This window comes from Bubalus bubalis, chromosome 16 (genome assembly GCF_019923935.1).
Source record: "Bubalus bubalis isolate 160015118507 breed Murrah chromosome 16, NDDB_SH_1, whole genome shotgun sequence".
NCBI lineage: Eukaryota > Metazoa > Chordata > Mammalia > Artiodactyla > Bovidae > Bubalus > Bubalus bubalis.
The window spans coordinates 55,716,859-55,731,371 of NC_059172.1; the positions used below are offsets into that span (position 1 = coordinate 55,716,859).

Here is a 14,513-nt window from a genome sequence, read left to right on the forward strand (position 1 = left end):
GCAGCTCAGCACTGGAAACTAACTTTTCCAGTCATCAACAACTCAATGCACAGATCCAGTTGGAACCTGAATACCTGCCCTCTCATCAAAAAAAAATTTCTCGTGAAATTCTGAGTTCAGTGTGTTGGCTGTCTTGTCATGTTGATAAACAAACTGCTCCTCTGTGAACAAATGAGAGTTTCATTTCTTAGATCAGGGGAAGGAGCTTGATAAATCTCTTTGAGTTTTGATGACTAGAATTTGGCATATCTCTCATACAAATTGGGCTTCCCTGGTAGCTCAGCTGGTAAAGAATCTGCCTGAAATGCAGGAAACCTTGGTTTGATTCCTGGGTCGGGAAGATCCACTGGAGAGGGATAGGCTACCCACTCCAGTGTTCTGGGACTTCCCTGGTGGTTCAGCTGGTAAAGAATCCACCTGCAATAGGGGAAACTTGGGTTTGATCCCTGGTTTGGAAAGATCCACTGAAGAAGGGAACAGCTACACAGTATTCTGGCCTGGAAAATTCCATAGACTGTATAGTCCAGTCAGTCAGTTCAGTCGCTCAGTCGTATCCAACTCTTTGCAACCCCATGGACTGCACCATGCCAGGCTTCCCTGTCCATCACCAACTCCCAGAGCTTATTCAAACTCATGTCCATCGAGTTGGTGATGCCATTCAACCATCTCATCCTCTGTCATCCCCTCTCCTCCTGCCTTCAATCTTTCCCAGCATCAGGGTCTTTTCCAATGAGTCAGTTCTTTTCCAATGAGTCAGTGGCCAAAGTATTGGAGTTCCAGTTTCAGCATCAGTCCTTCCAATGAATATTCAGGACTGATTTCCTTCAGGATGGACTGGTTGGATCTCCTTGCAGTCCAAGGGACTCTCAAGAGTCTTCTCCAACACCACAGTTCAAAAGCATCAATTCTTCCATGCTCAGCTTTCTTTATAGTTGGACTATAAAGTCATCCATACATGACTCCTGGAAAATCCATAGCTTTGACTAGAGGGACCTTTGTCAGCAAAGTAATGTCTCTGCTTTTTAATATGCTTTCTAGGTTGGTCACAGCTTTTCTTCCAAGGAGCAAGTGTCTTTTGATTTCATGGTTGCGGGCACTACCTGCAGTTATGTTAGAACCCAAGAAAATAAAGTATAGTATAGTCCACGGGGTCACAAAGAGCTGGACACAACTGAGCAACTTTCACTTTCCCTCTGTAAATGAACCAAATATCCATATTCTGCCACCCTTTCAAAATGTTCCGTATTCTCTGGCTAGTATGGACAGGAACATGGGGGAATATTAACAACTCCAAGCTGACTCCCCAAAGGCAGGTACCCTTAAAGCCTCTGTGATATAGATTAGTCAGAATGTCAAGGCTAGAGTGACCTGGAAGATTATCTCGGCCACTCTTCATTTTAGAAATGAGGAAGTTGAGGTCCAGAAAGGAGAAGTGGACTTCTCAAGGTCACTTGCAGGGTCTGTGGTACACCCAGGTTTTCTGCCCCTGGTTCGGTGCTCTGTCTGACACCCTGCAGCAGCTTATTTGCTTCAAGCCCTGAGTAAGGTCTGGGAGAACAGGAACCAGGATCCTTGAATTTACTAGTGTCGTAATCACCTGAAACTTGCCCTCATTTAGGAGTGAGAGACTTTTTATTGTGATGAAACCCTTACGAGACTTCCCCCTTCCAATCTGTCTCTTCGGAGGCAACAGCTCACCCTTATTCAGTGCTGACTGTATGCCAGCTGAGTTCTAAGCACTTTACTCATTTACTTCTCACCACACCAAACGCTAGCTACTATTAATCACAGTCCCCACTCTACAGATGAGAAAACTGAGGCACTCTGAGGTGACATAATTTGCCCAAGGTCATGCAGATAATTATGTGTGGAACTGGGACTCAGATCCAGGCTAGATCCAGAGCCTCTACTCCAGACTCTCCTATATTCTAGGAGGAGCAGCCTGTTCAAGGAAGGGGAATGAAGATGCCTGTACTAGCTGAAGCTTTTTTTCTTCCTGATTGAAATTACCACTACAACTTGACCTTTCAAAGACACTGTGCTCCCATTCTCTCTCACATGTCCCTCCCTCTGTGCAAGAACTTCACAGACCCAATGTACGTGTCACCTACCCCACATGGGTCCCCATCTCTGATCCTCCCACTCGACACCACAGCCTCATTTGCCTTTCAAAGGATGACCATTTATTCAGTTTATAAACTCCAGTTTGACTTTAATAAATTAAATTCCAAGCCATCACACAGCAATGGACATCATCATCTCCCACTATACAGAGGGGCAACCCTGCTCTTGCTCCATCATCACACAGTCTGTAAATAAAACTCCTAAAGCCGTCTCTCTGGGGAAGGCGTCCCAGCAGGCTCCTGGCTCCCTCCTTCCAACAGAGCCACTGCTCACAGAGAAGGCATCAAGTACAAAAACGGTAATAAATGGGGAGGGAGGGATGAGGAGCAGAAGGGGAGGCAGGGAGTGGGGAGTACCTGCCCCCCATCCCGGGCACCGGCCCGGCATTCTATGAGCTGCCAATGTCCTCAGAGGCAGACACTGGTGCTGGTTGGGGTGGGGACCTGAGGGAGGTGTGGGAGCCCCATCCCAAAGAGAATTGCCAACCCTCCTGGGACAGGAGAGAAGGGTCACCTGGGAGAGATGCCCTCTATCCACTGTTCACTGAGGGGCTGGGACCACACATATAAATAGAAAAGAGAATAAATAAGGGAGAAAGGATCATCTGAGTTGCTGAGCACCCTGGGACTCCTCTGAGGGGGTGGGTGTCAACAGCAGGCAAACGGGTCTGAGGAATGCCCACAAGTGTCAGGACAGAGCCTCCTCTTGCTCCCAGCCACCCATTCCCTCTTCTACGTCCTTGGCAACGGGTGTCCACTTCTCACACGCTTCCCGTTGCAAGTACCCTTCCAGCTGGCCCCACAGCCCAGGGTGGACAGGCCTTCCTGGAACTCGGGGGGCTTCCCTGGCCCAGGCTGTTGGGAATCCAGGGAGGGGAATGGAAGGGAATGTGGGGAGAGGGCTGAGAGGACTCCGGCTCTCTCCTAGCTCAGAGGGTGAACAGGGCCCTCAGAGCTGAGGGCTGGGGTTGCCATTGGCCTTGGGTTTAGATTTGAAGGAAAAGCGCTTGATAAGACGCCGAGAAAAGCTGCCAGCCTTCTTTCGGACGCTGGGTGTGGTCGCCGTGTTGGAGAGGTCATCGTGTGATTGGCTCAGACCAGCTTCCTTCTGACGTGGCCTCCGGCGGAAGATGAGCTTCGTGCCGCTGCGCAGGAAGCTCACTGTGGGGGGAGAGGGGAGGCTGAGGGGCGAGGTGAGGAGCAGAGCATGGAAGAGCATGAAGGGGTCCAAGGCATGGAACAGAAAAGACATGCCCTTCCTGCGAAAAACATGGCGGCGCTCGTGGGGTTCTATGTGCACTCCTGAGGAGGAATGTCCCAGGGCTGGCTACTCTGTGAGGACAGACAGACAGTTGGGCCTCTTTACTAAAGAAAGAAAAAAGCTGAACAGAGGTGTTCCTAAAAGCCTATAAAATCACAAAGTGACAAAGTGGGTTGACCTTGATTGTTGACTAGATTCCAGGATGTGAGCAAAGAGCAGTGTGTCTGGAACACTTTAAAGGGGTAAATTCAAGACCAATATAATGAGAAAGGTGCTTACAGAGCAGGCTTTGGACTTAGGACCCTTATTATCCCAAGAAGTGATGCAGGCTTAAATCATAAATAGTTAAAGACATAAGTCATAAATAGTTAAAATAGTTAAAGACGCACTGGCAGAGGGAGGAGGACATCTGGGGCAAGTCCTACAATCTTATAAATTAGAAATACCACAGGTATGTACCGACCGTGTCACTGCTACAGGGACACTCCTAGGGTTGGCCTAGGGAAGGATTTCCTATAGCGGAGAGTATAGAATGAAAGGAAAGGGAGAAGAAAAGAATAAGGGAAGGAAAATATGCTCTTAGATCCAGGAAGAGAGAAAAACAGGTTTTTTTAAAAAAGGGAAATACTTTTGCGTCTCTTATTACCCACGCCTGTTAGATCCAAGCTAAGACCCAAGGCAGCAAGTCCCCAGTCTCTACTCTGGCGTGGCTGAAACAGGCTGGGAACTCTGATGATCCCTTGGAGGAGGAAGGAGGAGACTGGCCTGAGGCTCCCATGTCCCTAAGTGTCCAGTGGGACCCAGGTGATGAAACTGGGCATCAAAGAGGGGTGGGGGTGGGACAACGGTAGCACAATACTTAAGAATTCGCCTGCCAATGCAAGGGACATGAGTTCGATCCCTGGTCAAGAAAGATTCCACAGGCCCTGGAGCAACTAAGCCTGTGGACCACAACCACTGAGCTGGAGCTCTAGCGCCTGGGAGCCGCAGCTACTGAAGCCTGCACGCCTAGAGCCTGTGCTCCACAATAAGAGAAGCCAGCGCAATGAGAAGGCCACACACTGCAACAAGGAGTAGCCTCCACTCTCTGAAACTAGAGAAAGCATGCATGCAGCAACGAAGACCCAGCATAACCCCACAATAAATAAGTACATTTTTTGAAAAAGGAGGGGCTGCCAATATCACCCCACCTTTGTGATCCTTGAGACTGCGGGTTTCCAGGGCACCAGTAGACCCTGTTTCCGACTCAACATCATCCACGGAGGGCCTCTCAGAAATGTCCGAACGTGTTGTCTCATCTGCTTCCTGGACACTCGTGGGACTGGAGAGGGCATCTACGGGTCCTGGGGACATGGCTGGGGGGTCTGAGGGAGGTGAGGAGGGACCTCCGCTGGGCCCTGCATCATCCTGTATTGAGGCGTCCAAGGATGCCGCATAGCCCAGGGACAGTGCCAACTCATCCTGAGCGATGGGCACCTGGCAGGAAGGACAAGTTTTAATGGGCAACAGTGACCCATGAGGGCTTTATCCCGAGCCCACCTCCTTTCCCCAGAGCCCTGTTACCTTGGAAACACCCGAGATGATAAGTGTGCTACGCTTGGTGGGTGTCTTCTTGGCTGCCCGCCCACTGGGTTCAGTCAGCTGGCGAATGGCTGTCTCTGCTACAGGGTCCAGGCCGTTGGAAAGGTGGCTCTCCCCTGCTGGATGACGGATACAGAAGACGGGCAACCTGACTCCTCCCCAGCTCCTTCTTGGACTTGAACTCCTGTGCCCCACCCAAAGTGGTTTTTGACTCCGGGACTCTGGTGTCAACCACTACTCACACTTCCCAATTCCCTACTCACGGCTGCTGCTGTGGGACGTGCTGCTGGGGCCACCACTCTCACTCAGCACTGTCGTCGTCTTCTCAGTCACCTCCACCTTGGACGGGGAGCGGGAGGGGGAGTCTGGTGGGTGGGGGAGGGTCAGTGAGCTGGGAGGTGCTTTAGAGTGGCCCCCACCCGCTACTGTCTTTATTGAGAGGCAGACTTTGGCTGACTCATGACTAAGGCATGATTAATCACAGGGGTGACTAAGAAGATGCCATGGGGACAAAAAGATACCACAGGAACCAATAGGAGTGTGGGAAAGAGGCAGGGGGCCCACCAAGGGCATGAAAATACTGAGAGTGTGCAGAGATGGCATAGGGGTCCAGTGGAAGTAGGGGAAATGCCATGGGACCCATAGAGCTGGGACAAATGTCATGGAGAGGCCCTGGAGTAGGAGAATTGCCACTGAGGTCACTGGGTTTGTTGGAGGGTCCCACGGGCTGCTAGAGGTTGAGGGGTGAGGGAGGGGCAATTAGGCAGCTGGGGCTGGGAAAAGGGAAGAAGACAGACGTGTGAAAAGACAGAGGGGAACTTGGGGAGGTGGAAGTATGAGGACTGTCATGGGGGCTGGTAGGTCCAGGCTTAAAGGGGAGAGGGCTAGTTAGGGAAATGGATAGATGTACAGGAAAGTTTAGGGCTTCCCTGGTGGCTCAGATGGTAAAGCATCTGCCTGCAATGAGGGAGACCCGGGTTCTATCCCTGGGTCAGGAAGATCCCCTGGAGAAGGAAATGGCAACCCACTCCAGTATTCTTGCTTGGAAAATTCCATGGACTGAGGAGCCTGGTAGGCTACAGTCCATGGGGTGGCAAAGAGTCAGACACAACTGAGCGCCTTAACATTCACTTTTAAGGGAAAGTTTGAGAGAGGCAGAGGCGGTATGGAAGATGTGGTCAGAAAACAGGAGGAGTTGGAATTAGGGCTTTCTTTGCCCCCTCCCTGTCCTGCCACGGATCTGCAGTCCAGGGCCCCTGGCTAGAGCTGGACTCCCAGGCTCCTCCTCTTTACCTAATTTGCCATCTACCCGGGGCCGGGACTGGACAGTGGTGACTGTGGTGACGATGGTGCCATCTGGCATGATGGTCCGGTCCAGCTCAATCTTCTTGGTAGGTGTGATGCTGCGGCGTGGAGTCGAGGGGGTGGAAGTGCCCAGGTTCCGGGGGGAACCCTCCTCATACTGAAGCTGCCAAGGGGGAAAGAGGAAAGAGGCAGGGCCTCAGGACTGGCCTTCTCCCGAGTCTTCCCATCTCCCCACCGGGGGCAGCGTCTCACCTCTATTGCCATGGTGGCTGCCTGCCCCAGGGCTTTCCCGGGCCCAGGGGTGAGTGGGCACACCTGTCTTCGGGACAGTGGTCTGGAAGGGGAGGCCACAGACAGTGTGGCCTGGCCCAAGAGTTCAGCTGGGGAAAGGGGTGGCACTGTGAGTTGAGTCCATGACCAGGCAGCCCCACTCAGCACCCACCCAGAGGTGCTCCTTCCTGCCCCGTACTCACTGTCTCCACAGCTGCTACTCCTCAGCACTTTGAGGATCAGCTCCTGGCTCTGGGGGCCCAGATCCCTGTGGCCAACAAGAGGTGGGGCAGAGAGGGGGAAGATTAGCAAACTGAATCCACCCTTGAATTGATTTCAGGCCAGAGGCAGACTGCGTGCATGTATGCTCAGTTGTGTTTGACTCTTTGCGACCCCATGGAGGAAAGCCCTCCAGGCTCCTCTGTCCATGGGATTTCCCAGGCAAGAAAACCAGTGAGTTGCCATTCCCTCCTCCAGGGAGCTTCAAAACCTAGGGATCAAACCTGCATCTCCTGCATTGGCAGGCGGATTCTTTACCACTGAGCCACCTGGGAAGCCCAGAGGCAGAGAGAGATGGATGTAAATAAGATGGAACAAGTGCTCCAATATGCTTCCAAATACAGACTCTTCCTTAGAAAATGGGATGGGGCTGAGCAGGGACCATACTCCTCAGCTGGGCATTCAGATATTCCTGGTTCCTGCCTTTCCAGTCTCTCTCTATGTTGAATCACCCTCTTTTTCTTTTACTCAAGTTGTTCCCTCTGCCATGAACCCTTGGTCTCTCACACTCTGTTGAAATCCTACTTTTGTTCAAAGGTGTGGTTTAAATGCCACTTCCTCCATGAAGCCTATTCTTATCTTTATTTTTGTGGAATTAAGCTCCCTCACCTAAGCACACCCATGGCACTTTTTATAAACCTGGACTGGAGCACTTATACCATCTCCTTGACGTACATCTGTCTCTGCTTTGAGCCGGTGATCAACTCAGGGTTGAGGTAGGTGCATCTTGGTCATGTCTGTAGCCCTTGGGACTAGGCCAGGGCCTGGCATACAATAGAGGCTCACAGCAAAAATTAAGAGCTGAAAACAGCTGATTCATGTCAGGACTCTGCTGGAAGGACTTGATCTCAGTCCACCCGTGGAAGCAGGGGTGGGGGCTGGGGAGTCACTCCTTACAATATCAAGTCCTCGCTCCACTCCACCTCAGGCCCAGCCCTCGTGGGCTTGGTCCACTTCTGTTGCATGGGGTTGTCAAGCTCAGCTACACAGCACACTTCCCCAGTGCCTGTGAGGAACCAGAAACGTAAAAATGCTCATATCCAAGTTGAGAGGCCATTGAGTAGTAGAGAGGTCATACCCTGGGCAGAGGGGCCAGGAATGCCTGCAGCCACAGCCTTGGTAGCCCACCAGAAGCTTCTGGCTCTCACCTTCCAGCTCACCTCCCAGATGAGATGCTCGAAGCTGCCTTAGGAATAACCGGATAGGTCTGGGGATGGATGGCTGGGCCTGGGGTGCCTTGGGTGGCTTCTCACTGGGAACCTAAGAGCAGGAGGAGGTAAAAAGAGCTGTAAGAATCCCAACACAGTACCCTGGAGACAACATGCACGCAAACTATTTGCTTTGAGTGCCTACTCACCAGGCCCCCAGGGGCAGAGCAAGCCCTGAGGTTGACCATCATAGCTGGCTGGGTGCTGACTATGGCATCCTCAATCAGCTCCTCAATAGTAGAGAGCTCTACTTGCTCCTCACCTCTCTGTGGGGAGGGGAACAAGGAGGTGAGGCCCTCAGCTCTGCCTCCCCCTCCCTGTTCTGTCTCTTCTCTCCAGCCCTTCCCCCTTACCTCCCTGGCCTGCAGCTTGGGAAGCACCGTCAGGCTGAGATCTGGGCGATCAGTGAAGGCCCAGGATACAAGCAGGCCTTCGCCAAGGATTTCCTCCAGGTTGACTTCCAACTGTGTACAAGGGACAAAGGGACTGGGTTGACTTGCCTGACTCCTCCAACCCCCTAGGACCCTCTCTTCCCAAATTCCATCTTAGAGAGGAACCAAACCGAAAAGGCAGAGGCAGCTGAACCTCCCGCCCCCTGCCCAACTCCATTTCCCACACCCCCTCCACCTGTGTTGGTGGCAGTGTCAGAGTGACGTGGTAGGTCTCCATGGAGACGGCAGCGGGGGACTGCTGGGTCACAGAGACTGGGAACATCACCTCCTCAGCAGAGAGCTGGCAGTGCAGCACCTGAGACAGCCAAGGCACGGAGGCAAGGAGGGTCAGGCATGGAGGAAGATGCTCACCTCGGCCCTGCCCTGTCCTGCCTGAGAGTGGGTCAGCAGACCCCTCTCCAGTTTCCCTCGGGAATCACCTTTTGGGGGGTCCAACTCTTTTGCGACTCTTTAGTGACCCCAAGGGCTGTAACCTGCCAGGCCCCTCTGTCCATAGCATTTCCCAGGCAAGAATACTAGAATGGGTTGCCATTTCTTTCTCCAAGGGGATCTTCCCAACCCAGGGATCAAACCTGAGTCTCCTGCATTACAGGCATATTCTTTACCACTGAGCCACCAGGGAAGCCCTTGGAGTGGTCATAAATCCATAAAAGAATGATAAAATTCAGAATCCTCCAGAAAAATGCATATATGCACACAAGTACTACATTTGGCCTGTAACTTCAATGGGATTCTCCAACCTCCTGAAGCCAATTCTGGGATTCCTAAGGCATTCACAGACTTCAGGTTAGAACCCTTAGAGTAAAGGGAACTCAGGATCAGCCCCCACCCCAGTCCTAAAGAAGGCAGAACCCATCAGACTCTTACCATGGTGCGCTCTGATTGGTCTATGCAGGTCACATGACTGATGCTGGCTTTGGGTGGGAGTTGGGGCACCTCCTCAAAGGCGATTTGGATGGAGCTCTGGGAGAGTAATGTGGGCATAGGGTCAGGTCTCTGGAGCTGCCCCCGCAGGGCTGACCTACTCAGTTGCTGGCTAGGCCCTGGCACTGCAGAGGCCTCAGCTGCAGGCTGGCTTCTGGCCCCTCCTTGGCTCAGAGCTTTAGGACAGTAAGTGTTTCTTTTGAATCCCACCTCTTCAGGGGTCTGCAGGTGTGAGGCAGACCTGGGGAGCTAGACCACCTCAGAGACCAGATCACCTTGAGCTGAAGACCCTACATTCCTCCTTGAATGCCAGGAGCCTTCCTCCTCCCCCCACCTTCTTCCCTACCCTTGAAGAAAGGTGTGCATAGAAAAAAAAAAAAATAATAAAGGTGTTGGTGCCACCTATATATCCTAGCTGGGCAGGGAGAGACACGGCTGAGCCAAGGGTGAAAGCGGTAGAGCCACTTAAAGATAAGAACTAAGCCTTCTACCAGCTAAATGGGATGTGGAGGCACAGGAGTATGACTCTACCCATATTCTTGGAGATGAAGGTTAGCTCAGCATGGCCTTGGGGAACTTTACCAGAGGAACTGGGAAGAAAAGCAAGCTCAGAAGGCTCAGCGGCCAGGGACCTGGCTAATTCCTCAAGGCAGAGAGCAAGGTGGCATTAGGGAGCAGAAAGCTGCTTAGCTTAGGTGTTGTAAGAGCTTCCTAATTCTTCCACGGTAGTTGAAGCAAACTGCTGCAGCCCCATCCAGGGAGCAGGATGGGAAGAACTGAGGAGGGGGCACAGACTGGGCACAGACAGAAACAAATCCACAGGGCTCATTTCCCTGGCAAACCGGGGAAAGCCAACTTCTCTGCTACTGTAGCAGTCTTGTCCGAAGGTCAGGCCAAGGGAGATGGATGGTTAGAACCCCAATCTCCCCACCCCCTCCAAGGGAGGCTAATGTCCAGCTGAGTCAGCTGTCTTGGGGAGTCAGTCGTCTTGGGGAGTCAGTCCTGACAGAGGAACAAGGTACAGGGAGAGCTGGGTGGAAGACTGAGTTCATGGTGCAGACTGACAGATGCCATCTGGCTTTCTGGTCAGCTGGGTGAAGGAGGAAGAGCAATTTCTTGTGTGTCTACTTCTGTTTCCAGGCATCTGGGCAGCTAGTTGAGTGAAGCCCTCCAACTAGTGGTGGCTGGAAATGGAGAACCCTCTGAGCGAGGCGGTTCATAGGCTGTGAAGGCCAAGATGAGTGGGGATCCCAAGACAAGGAGGTCTCACTTCCCACTCCCACCTCAGTCTTATGACCATGCTTCCTGCCCCACTTCCTAGGAGGCCAGCTGCTGGTGGTGCAATGGGAGGAAGTAGGCTGGGCTGGTTCGTGACTGACCCTCAAGGGACTGCTCTAGGCTCATGTGCTGGGAGGGCCATGCTTGTCAGTCTCCTTTCCACCTGAACACCTTTCCTTCCACACAGACATGGCAGGGAGCATGAAGAAGGATGTGTTAGACTGGAGCAGTAAAATTACTGAGGGATGGGGGGTGGGTGGGATTCAGGCTTCTCGGGGACCTGCCTGGTCACACCAGGGATCTGGGGCATGAAGTGCTGACTGGGTGTGGTGGCAAGAGGACCAAGCAGATTCTGTCACAGGTGCACCTGTCTCTTTTCTACTCCTGCCAGCCCTGCTCTCCCCCCACTGCCCCCCCCCCCCCCACCCCACCACCACACACAACCAGCACCCAGGCTAGGCGGAAGTGCCCTGGGACACAGGGATTAGTGTTGCTATGAGAACAGCAAGTTGTGCACCGGTTTGGAGCCAGAGAGTACCTAGACCACAGGAATAGAAAATTGGGATATAGCTGGATTTCCACAACGCCCAGGCACACCTGCACCCTTCTCTCTGACCCCAGAGGGGAGGAGATGCCACGGGGTTCCTCAGTTGATCCCCACCCCCATACGGTCCTCCTGGCCTGAGCAGTCCTTCCTCTTAAAAAAAAAAAAGTCAGAGTGGGGGGACCATCTAGGTCCTGTCCAACTCACCCCATCCCTGCAGGCCTGCTCGTTCAGCGCTCGCACCCAAGCCCGCTGCCAGTTCTCCCGGAAAGACTTGAAGGCGAAGAGAGATGCCAGAAGGCCCCGGACGCCTGGCTCCTCGGGTGCGCCGGCCCGAGTCGCCCTTAGCCTCAGCAGCGAGCGCCACACGCCCAGCTCCCGCAGGGAGACGGCGGGCTCGGCAGCGAAGGCGGGTCCCTGGCCCCGGCCCCCGCGGGCCCGCGCCAGCCACAAGCCCCGGGCATACTGCAGCAGCCAGCCCAACACGGTGAGCAGTGAGGCGGCGAAGAGGATCAGCAGGGCTGCCCAGCCCACGTCCCGCTGTCCCCAACCCGGATCCATGCTCCGCGCGGGCTCCGGTCCCGGTTCCAGCTCAGGCTCAGCCGCTGCCCCGGGGGAGCATGGCCCGGGCGGGCCGCGGGGCGGGGGCGGGCTCCCCCGGGGCTGGGCGCGCGGGATTGGGGGCTCTCCGGGGCTGGGTGCCCGGGACTAGGGGTGCCACAGATCGAGGAGAGGAGGTTCCTGGGGGGTCGCGACGCCGGGGTCCCTCTCTCCGTAGTCCGGGGCCCTCCTCGGTTGATCCGCCAGTGCGACCCGGGTTAGTCGCCGGCCAGCGCCCGACTCCTCCCACGGCGGGGGCCCCGCCGGACCCGGGCGGAGACTCGTCTGCAGAGACGCTGTGGCTCACGGGCCGGCACCGGCTCCCGGAGGGCTGCGTGCGCAGAGCTGACACTGACAACACGGCCGGCCCCCCCGCCCCCACCCTGCCTTAAAGGAGCCGCACCCGCGGGGGAGGGGCTTAGGGAGCCGGGAACTCCAGCTTGGTAAGACGGTGGGAGGAGGAGTGGAACGGGGAGGAGGTTCCTGGGTGGGAAATAGGCGGGATCTTTAACTACCCCGCCCCATCCTGGAATCGGGGGTACTCCTGCTCCCCTGAGCTCAAGGTAAGAGTAAGCAAGAGTAACTGCACTCACAGAGATGGCCGCCTCTGCTTTCCCCTACGCTCCTTAGCTTTCCATAGTTTGGACGCCTGTGGGGTTAAAAAGGAGGTACTCCCTGTGGATAGCATCAACCCCTTATCCCAACACACCCAGGTTCCGCAGCTTCCTGGTTCCTGGCCGAAGCTAGGCTCTGGGTGTGTAGATGCAGGGCATCCCTCCTAGACAGAAGTGCCTGGCAGAGGTCCAGCTGATACCCACCCGAGAGAGGTTGAGAACATGGAATATTGACCCCCATCATCTACTCCCATCCTTTGGAGCCAGGACTAAGAGACACCCTATTAACCTCCTTGCTCGTGTGGGTTTGTTCTGGAGATACTTCCCAAGCCTGGGGCTGCTTCTGTTTTTAAAAATAATGTATTTCCATAGTAACAGCTTCTGCCTAAGGAGCACGTGTAGAGGGGTTGGTAATGAGAAGGGAGCTGGCACTGCAGCACTGGACTATCAATAGATTCAGCCAGAGGACTGAAATATGTGATATCTCAGCACGCATCCAAAAATGTTATAGGTACACTCTGGCCTCAGAATCCATCCCTTTTCCTAGATGTAAGGGGATGGATTCCATTCCTATAGGACAGAGGCTTGTCATTGCTTTCTGGAGGCAGGGGAAGGAAAATTCTACAAAAAGATTCAGAGGAATCTCCATTCCCCAAGAGGCCCTTTTTCTTCACATATATATGGCAGGCCTTCCTTAGAGAGGTAAACAGGAAGGTGTTAAGTATCTCTCTCCCAAATCCAGTCATTAGTCTGAGCAATGACCACATAGAAGTAAACAATGTCCTCTTAAAGTGTCGGGCTGCAGAGCTAAGCAGAACCTGCCAGGTTAGCGACAGGGTGCCTGAGCCATGGGAGGTGTAGGAAAGCCTGGGGCATCCCCAGATTTCACTCTAAGGAATGGGGTGTGGGTGACCTTGCTGTGGCCCTGCCCATGCATCATCATTGGATCCCTCAAACTATAGGTTTCCCTTGTAGCTCAGTTGGTAAAGAACGTGCCTGCAATGGAGGAGACCAGGGTTCGATTCGTGGGTCGGGAAGATCCCCTGAAGAAGGAAATGGCAACCCATTCCAATATTCTTGCTTGGAGAATCCCATGGACAGAGGAGCCTGGCGATCAGATAGCAAGAGTCAGATGTGACTTAGCAACAAAACCACAAACTACAGAAGTCCTAGAGTGTGGATTTTAGAGGGCAAAAAAAGTAGGGACCCTGTCTTAACTCATCTCTCTTCCCTCATATTCAGTCAAGATACTTTAATATAAGGAAGTCAACTCCTTCAGGAAAACAATCATGTTTATTTCAGTTTGTGTCCCTACGGTACTTAAAAGTTTCCCAAGCACAAATTCTTTGTAATTTTAAGAAGTCTAACAGAGGGACTTCCCTGGTGGTCCAGTGGCTGGGACTCTCTGTGCTCCCAATGCAGGAACTCCGAGTTTGGTACCTGGTCAGAGAATTGGATCCCACGTGCCACAACTAGGAATTTGCATGTCACAACAAAGATCGAAGGTCCTGAGTGACGTGGCTGGGACCCAGCACAGCCAAATAAATAAATATAAAGAAGCCTAACAGAAAATATTCCAATATACATGTAAACACTGAGATTTTCTATACTGTTTCCATCTTTTGAAAATCTATTTGTATCATCCAAGTGGAATGGGAGATCTTGGGGCTTGCTGATAAAGGAGAGGCAGGAAGAAATGGAAAAAAGTAACTCAGCTGCCTGGAAAAAGCCACAGATATGGTCCTGTAAGTGTCATAGATCCAAACCCTCCAAAGCTGTCTCATAATGACTTGTTCAGCACTGTGAAACATTTCTAGGACAGTCTTTTCAGGCAATTGGACTTAATAATGCATTGGCTTTGCTTACTGGAAGGCACTCAGGGCTCCCTAGCAGGAGATGTGCATCTCAGACCTTGCCTGCTCAGCCCAAGAAACCAGCTGAAACCATTGACAACCCACCTGATCCATGGATCCTAGGATGAGCATCAGCATATAGGCAGATGCTTTGAACTTGTATCAGGACAGGCACAAAATTTCAAGTGTGCCCAGACAATCATGTGTTTGTTTCTCCTTGT

The 14,513-nt window shown here is 53.0% G+C and overlaps 1 protein-coding gene across 4 annotated transcripts; it reads right to left on the bottom strand.

Annotated features, from left to right (window-relative positions):
• Positions 1-2,195: 2,195 nt before the first annotated feature.
• On the bottom strand, positions 2,196-13,433 carry C2CD2L (C2CD2 like). Of its 4 annotated transcripts, XM_044929629.2 has the most exons (15): positions 12,419-13,433; positions 11,433-12,156; positions 9,347-9,442; positions 8,655-8,774; positions 8,381-8,491; positions 8,177-8,293; positions 7,968-8,079; positions 7,717-7,825; positions 6,744-6,808; positions 6,523-6,650; positions 6,259-6,433; positions 5,229-5,330; positions 4,948-5,084; positions 4,575-4,860; positions 2,196-3,284 (listed from the first exon to the last, which is right to left on the bottom strand). In XM_044929629.2, exons 2-15 carry the CDS (start codon positions 11,784-11,786, stop codon positions 3,073-3,075), a joined length of 2,124 nt encoding a protein of 707 aa, XP_044785564.1. In that variant the 5' UTR covers positions 11,787-12,156; positions 12,419-13,433; the 3' UTR covers positions 2,196-3,072. The 4 variants fall into 4 exon arrangements, with proteins under 4 accessions (XP_044785564.1, XP_006078747.1, XP_006078746.1 ...); XM_006078685.3 differs by lacking the exon at positions 12,419-13,433 and having other exon boundaries at positions 7,980-8,079; positions 11,433-12,330; XM_006078684.3 differs by lacking the exon at positions 12,419-13,433 and having other exon boundaries at positions 4,948-5,081; positions 11,433-12,322.
• Positions 13,434-14,513: the final 1,080 nt, after the last annotated feature.